This window comes from Scyliorhinus torazame, chromosome 5, assembly GCF_047496885.1.
Source record: "Scyliorhinus torazame isolate Kashiwa2021f chromosome 5, sScyTor2.1, whole genome shotgun sequence".
In the NCBI taxonomy this organism is placed as follows: domain Eukaryota; kingdom Metazoa; phylum Chordata; class Chondrichthyes; order Carcharhiniformes; family Scyliorhinidae; genus Scyliorhinus; species Scyliorhinus torazame.
Genome location: NC_092711.1, coordinates 208,063,122 through 208,070,444, shown reverse-complemented (window position 1 = coordinate 208,070,444; position 7,323 = coordinate 208,063,122). Strand labels below are relative to the sequence as shown.

Sequence of the window (7,323 nt, the reverse complement as noted above, 5' to 3'; positions counted from 1 at the left end):
GCATTAATGTCATAGCGCCCCGTAGAGTTTTATAATAATGGATGTATTTTAAATGATTTAGGTAAAATTGTGTTTCATAGGATAGGGCAGAGTAGAGCCTGATTATGGGTGCCCCGTTTGGTCAGGGAACGAAGACGACGCAGTAATGTGATCCTTCACGATTCGCGTTGAGGATCATAAGGAGGAAGTGTAGCCATCTGGGATGGCCACGTCCCCATTAAGAAATGGACACTTTGCAAAGAATGCAGGGAAAATTGGACAATACCAAGAAAGTAAGCAGGTGCAAGGTTTGTCTGTTGATTGGAGCTATAGCTCCCAGACAAGACTGAGACTGCAGAACCATCTACATACTAATGAGCCATCTCCGGGGACAAAAGTGTAATATTTAGGGAAACAATGCTAAGACAGACACCCCGGCGCCACAGGAGACTAAATCAAAGCAGACCAATGGCCACCCAGGACTCGCCCAGCAATCAGGGAACCCACCCTCGATTGGAGGAAAATCGATAAGAACGATTGGGAAACGGCCCAATTAATTGGGGCCAAGTTCAAGGCCTGCCCAAAAGCGCGCGAAGCCCTTTCGAGTATAAAAATGACTCCCCAAGAGAGAATCGCTTTCTTGGCCTTGGCTCTCAACGAGGAGAGACCTGCCAAAGCTGCTTCAGCCCAAGTAAGTTCCAAGTCAACGCACGCTACGAGATAGACGCTCTTAGTTGCTATCCTGTAAACAGCTCAACCCAGCAGCCTCCGAACCGAGCAACGGCCATTGTTCCTCTGACTGAGTGGGCACCCGAAGCTAAGTATAGGCTTTTAGTAGTAGTGATAGTTTAGTTTGCAGAGTTTTATGCATGAGTATATTTGACTGTGTGTAAATAAATGAGCATTGATTTTGAACTTACTAACTGGTGGATCGAGTCTTTGATCAGTATTCGGTTTTGAACCTTGTGGCGGTATCGAAAGATACCTGGTGACTCTTGAGCAAACATAATTAAACAGAGCCGAATTAAGAGAGAACACAATTAGCAACAGTACTTTTGGCACCAGGTTAAATTGTATTTATTGCTTTAATTGAAATACTACTTGTGCTAGTTGATGTTTGAATAATGTTGATTTTCATGTTATTGTAACAACAAAGTTTTACAAAGTGAAATCTTATCCACTGGATTATTTCTGTTGGGGTTGTTTTAAGATTCCTATTTTTTTAAAGGCTATTTGTCTCTTTGGATATCCTAACAGAGTAATCGACTGGATTGACAAAATGTCTATTTTCTTTGTGTTGTGCAAATGTTAATGTGTAAGATATATACATAACGTAATCATCCATCAAGCAAAGTATGGTCAATGTATTGACTTAAGATTTTCAAATGGGTCAACTAAAGCAAACATTTTCCAAATGCGGAATTTTCCCCAATATCTGCAAAGGCCGATAGCGGGTGGGAAAAGCTGCATTGAAGCTTCCGGCAACTTTCTGCGCCGTATTGTTTGGAATATAGAGGACACAAAAAGGAAATGGATGGGTCTCACAACATCACACAGGTGCGGTGGACTCTGATTGAGCTCGCCTCACCTGCAACTTACATTTTGAAGATGGGGTGCCATTTTTAAAGGCCAGCTCAGTGTACAAAATCTCACTTTGAAACCCTCACCCCCCCCCCCCCACCATCACACGCACACACACACACACAGCCCCCCCCCCCCACCCATCCTGGCATTACCTGGGTTGTGCCTGGGCATGACCCTCTTCCCCCTTGAGCGATGCACTTATTGGAGCTCCTCTGGGAGGTATGCTCGCCAAGTCCATATCTTGGGAGGCCAGTCAGGTTTCACAATATTCTTCCCTCACGCTGACCCAAATGGATTTAAGCGTAGAGGCTTGATAATGAGATGCTAATGTGTGTAAATGATTTGTTTTCAATGTTGGGTAGTGTTACATCACTGGTGGCAGGAGGGGACAATCACATCATAGTCTTACATCGGCGTGGAACATGATTTGGATATCCTGAGATTTTCTGCTTCTGTTGTCAACCCGCCCGGCAAAAACGGGAATGGAAAATCCCAGCACAAGTTACTTATATGTGATTTAATCACAGTATTTCAAAAGCTCATGAAGACCCAGTAACCCAGGTCGTTGTAACAGGGAGTTGCGTTTGCTATTATTTTTCAACATGATGTAAACCTCCAGAAATGTGACTCTCAGCAGACAAATATCATAATCTTCACTTTGAACCATTATTCAAAATGAAAAATATGTACAATACAATTTCCAACCTTAAAATAATTATTTACAAATGAATTTTTAAATAGGAACATATTCCCTAGAGCTTTGGCATTTCATGAATATCAGGAAGTTGCACATTACTAATTAACTGTTTAGGGTAGATCTGGCTCTTGTATCTTTCTCCTTTGTGCCGATCCAAGTATGGACCCCAGTCTGGTGTTGATGTGCAAGTTGCCGTAATTCTCTATGAAAAGAAAAGTGAAAGGTTTAATCATTCGTGTTTGGTGTTCCTGGACTGTTAATGGGATGAATGCTGACAATCTTATATTTCGTGCTTTTGAAGGATGGGACCCAGTGTTGCCTGGTTTGGGGGAACTGAATTGGCATTATCACTTTGACTAGATTAGGTAAGTGTTAATGCCTGTGCGATTTCAAAGGGAGTGAGTGTTGTCATTCTATGATTTCTCCATTGGGCTGAAACCATGTCTACAAATATGTAAGAATCGGTGGTAGATACCTCCGTGGTCAATGCAGGAAATTGTATTCCTCCATGCTCACTTTGCAGGTATTATAGGTATGCCAAATACTTCAGTCATGCAAGTGGCATGCATGCTCTTATTCTGCACTAGAAGTGCAGTCCCCGTATTGGATTCAGCTTCTCAGTAGGCATCCAGGGTATACACCTGAAACTGCTGAAAGGTCCACTGCATGTTACATAAGTAAGAAAAGTCGTCATACTCTCAGATGACCATAGTCTGTTTCTCTTTGAGGGGGAGAGCTGACTGATGGTGATTTAACCTGAGAATCACCACACCTCAGTCGAGGGGAAAGGTTGAGAAGGCGGGCCTTCATGAATAACCTTGGTAGTATGGGAATTGAACCACGCTGTTGGTCTCACTCAGCATCCAGCTATCTAACTAACTGAGCTAAATCAGCCAATATGTTGCACTATCTATAAATAGCTGTTAGGAGCTAGGAACTACTAGCTGGGAAATAAATTATTATGTGTGTAAGTGTTCCAAGGGACTAAGTTTCACAGCCGTACTAGAGACTGGCATGGTAAAACAGGATTGGTTCAGGCCAATCCATCTTGTTTACAAGACAGCATGGCAAGTTAATGCAGGATCCTCCACTTTGTCGGCAGCGCATCATGCCCACGGGTTTACCGATGGCATGGGGTGACCACAATGGGTAACCCCATTGACCAGCTGAAGGAATGGAAAACCCCATTGCCGCCAGGGGTGCGCTGTGCCAGCAAACGGGGCTAGTGGGGTGGAGTATCACACCCCTGATCTTTCAAAGCTATTAACATATCTTGGAAACAAGAGAAAACAAGCACGCATAACAGTATGTTCAATTTGGAGCCCTTTTGCCTGTTTGAGGCACCTTTTGAGAAATTAATTGATAACTCACTACAGCATGCACCTTATAGCCTAATGAGGCTCGGGACAGGTTTACCACCATCATATTGCTGACCTCACTGCAAATGGATGGCAACCCAATAGGATTATCAGGATCAGGTAGAAAAGTGAAGTTGTGGTGAAAGATCAGCCATGATCGTATTAAATGGTAGAGCCATATGGTCTACTCCTGCTTCTATGTCTTGGGCGAGATTCCCCGACCCCCCACTGGGTTGGAGAATCGCCGGGGGGGAGGCGTGAATTCCGCTCCGCCACTCCAATGCTGACTGCCGAATTCTCCAGTGCCGTTTTTTGGGGTGGGAGCGGGCATCACTCTGCGCCAGTCGGGGGCCGTTGGCAGCGGAACCCCTGGCAATACTCCGGGCCCCGATGGGCCGAGCGGCAGCCCGTTTTCGGCCAGTCCCGCCGGCGTAAAATGGACATGGTCCATCACGGCGTGACCTGGCTGGTAGACCGTCTACCGGAGTCCTCGGGGGGGGGGGGGGGGGGGGGGGGGCCGGAGGATGCGGCCCGGGGGGACCCCACGGTGACCTGGTCCGCGATCGGGGCCCACCAATCTGCGGGCGGGCCTGTGCCGTGGGGACACTCTTTCCCTTCGCGCCAGCCTCTGTAGGGCTCCGCCATGGCCGGCGCGGAGAAGAAACCCCCTGCGCATGCACAAGAACACGCCGGCGGTTCGGCGCATGCACAAGAACACGCCGGGGGTTCTGCGCATGCACGGGACCACAGCGACCCTTTGGCACCAGTTGGCATGGCGCCAACCCCTCCGCGCCGGCCTAGCCCCCGGAAGTGTGGAGGATTCCGCAACTTCCGGGTGGCCCGACGAGGGAGTAGTTCGCGCCGTTCTTGGCACTGGCGTCGGGCCATCGCGCCAAGTGCGGGAGAATCGCGCCCCTTATGTACTCATTTTTATTATGAATGTGGTCCAATTAAATTCCAAGATTATATTTCTTTCATCTTAGGGACCTCAGTCTGTATCCACACCAAACAACTGGAATAATAGCCTCCTTTGTTTCCCAACTGAACTCCATCTGTCCAGAATTTTCTTCAAAAACATTGCTTTTAATTGGTCTTAAATTGGTAATTACACAGCAAAATGCAAGAATGAGTGATATGAAAAATATTCTTACTGCAATGCCTGATTTTGGACACTCCTCAATGATGAACATAGAACATATATAGGAGGCCAATCAGCCTATCGAGTCTGCACCGACCCACTTAAGCCCTCACTTCCACCCTATCAGCGTAACCGAATAACCCCTCCTAACCTTTTCGGATACTAAGGGCAATTTAGCATGGCTAATCCACCTAACCTGCACGTCTTTGGACTGTGGGAGGAAACTGGAGCACTTGGAGGAAACCTACGCAGACACGGGGAGAACGTGCAGACTCCGCACAGACAGTGACCCAGCGGGGAATCGAACCTGGGACCCTGGCGCTGTGTAGCCACAGTGCTAGCCACTTATGCTACCGTGCTGCCCATGAGTTCAAGGCATTTTTTAGAGCCAAAAAACAGAACATAGAACAAATGCTCTCCATCTCTCTTCAATTTATCTGAATTAAGAATACCTGGCATTGACCACTGATTTAAAATGAGGAAAATAATCTGTGTCATGGATCTGCCCAGTAACAGCAGAAAACAAATTTAACAAGGCATACTACTATGCAATCTGCCCAACAACATGTAGAAATTTGCCTAGCGTCAATACAAGCCAGCATTCAAAAGGCATGATGAGATGTGTCTTTCCCAGTATCAAAATTAACAGGCACCTCAATAGGATCAGATGTAAATTGCTCGATTCGTAGTAACAGCTTACCTAGATAACTGAGAAATCAGTGGAGCTATACACATGCAAATTTCTAGAGTCAAAGAAAATGAGAGAGGCAGACAACCAAAAACAGAATAAAGAATCAAAGGTAAAATGGTATAATTGCCAGCACCCTCAGCTGCAGGTAAGCCAGTTTATCGAAGTAAGTTTTCATCTAACAGCCTGAGAGGCCAGTTCATAACTCACAGCCAAGGGGCCAGTTTTACTCAAAGTCTTAGAGTTAAGGCCGTGCACCCTTTGTAAAGGTAGTTTCGCTAGACCAGGAAAAGACATTTCCCAGACTTGATTATCAGCCCTGTATTGTGTGGTGGCTATAAGCTGCATTTGACTTATAGGTTTATTTAATTTGAATGTTATTTGGAGAAAGGGGAAGTCTTAAGGAATTCAAGGATCTTGGATATATTTTGGTACAAGGAGTATGTTCTACAAATACTGTTTGCATGTTTGGTGATCCACATACTTAATTAGGGGCTGATTTAGCACACTGGGCTAAATCGCTGGCTTTTAAAGCAGACCAAGGCAGGCCAGCAGCACGGTTCAATTCCCGTACCAGCCTCCCCGAACAGGCGCCGGAATGTGGCGACTAGGGGCTTTTCACAGTAACTTCATTGAAGCCTACTTGTGACAATAAGCGGTTTTCATTTCATTTAATTTCAATTGTCTTTGAGTATTATAGTCCTGTTGATGTGTAGTTGTCGTTTCTTTAATAAATAGTCTTTAATAATTGATACACAATAACTGCGCTTGTTATTCTCACTATGGTTTCACATGCCTCCTCATATCATTCCAAAAACAAAACGATACATTACCATGAACCGATGTTTCAAGTTGGGAAACCCTTGCAGATACCAACACCATGGTTCATGACACTCTGCTACTCTGTACTGATATGCCCCATCTTCCAGAGTTCGAGCTTTACTAAAACCAAGTTAAATCATATCAGGTTGTTTCCTTACCTTTTAAAAAAAATTTAGTGTACCCAATTATTTTTTTCCAATTAAGGGGCAATTTAGCATGGCTAATCCATCTACCCTGCACATTTTTGGGTTGTGGGAGCGAAACCCATGTGAACACAGGGAGAATGTGCAAACTCCACACGGACAGTGACCCAGAGCCGGGATCGAACCTGGGACCTCGGCGCCGTGAGGCTGCAGGGCTAACCTCTGCACCACCGTGCGGCCCCAAGTTGTTTCTTTACCTGACACAAGGTGGAGCCCTCAGCTCGAATAATTTTCACAATGGCAACAATGGGAATCCACATAATACAGAAGATTATCATACACCAGCCAAGTACTGTTGCCCAAAAAGGATATTCAACAAGTCCATATGTTGGCGGGGCAAATGTTGCTATGGACCAGATTAAAATAACCTGAACAAAATGAAAGCAAAAAGCAAGATCAGAAAAAGAATGAGACAATCTGCAGCTTGATCATTTTCAGTTTAACTCAATAAAAGGTACGACGTCTCCTTACTGTCAGTAGACACGGAGAGATAAAAACCCAACACACTCTCCACCACAGCCAGAAGAGCCAATTCTTTTTTCCAATCATCATCTCAATGTCCTTGATGAACCTGTTTACCCCTGTGAACAACAGGAATGCAGAGACACAATTACTTGGTTTGTCCAGTCTTCAAGGCAGCTTGTTTACTGTAGAAGTTCATCTTGTTCCGGGTCTCACTAATGAACAGGTTAAATCAGAGTAAGTATTTCAAACAGGATCTGGCTGTTGCAGCTTTATGGATTAGCTTATTTGACAAGTAAAGAAAAATTGATTTTCTCAGCTATCTTTGAAATGAAGGATGGTAAAGATCAGAGGATAATTTGTACGTTTCTTTTGGAGAAATATTTAGACCA

The 7,323-nt window shown here is 45.0% G+C and overlaps 1 protein-coding gene across 2 annotated transcripts in view; it reads right to left on the bottom strand.

Annotated features, from left to right (window-relative positions):
• Positions 1-2,065: 2,065 nt before the first annotated feature.
• Positions 2,066-7,323, bottom strand: part of LOC140420913 (sodium- and chloride-dependent neutral and basic amino acid transporter B(0+)-like) — a 68,840-nt gene continuing 63,582 nt past the window's right edge. For both annotated transcript variants that reach the window (XM_072505059.1, XM_072505060.1), the window contains 3 exons: positions 6,941-7,050; positions 6,667-6,837; positions 2,066-2,462 (listed from right to left, as the gene is read on the bottom strand). In XM_072505059.1, coding sequence (XP_072361160.1) covers positions 2,316-2,462; positions 6,667-6,837; positions 6,941-7,050 — 428 coding nt within the window. In that variant the 3' untranslated portion in view covers positions 2,066-2,315. The remainder of the gene's footprint in view (positions 2,463-6,666; positions 6,838-6,940; positions 7,051-7,323) is intronic.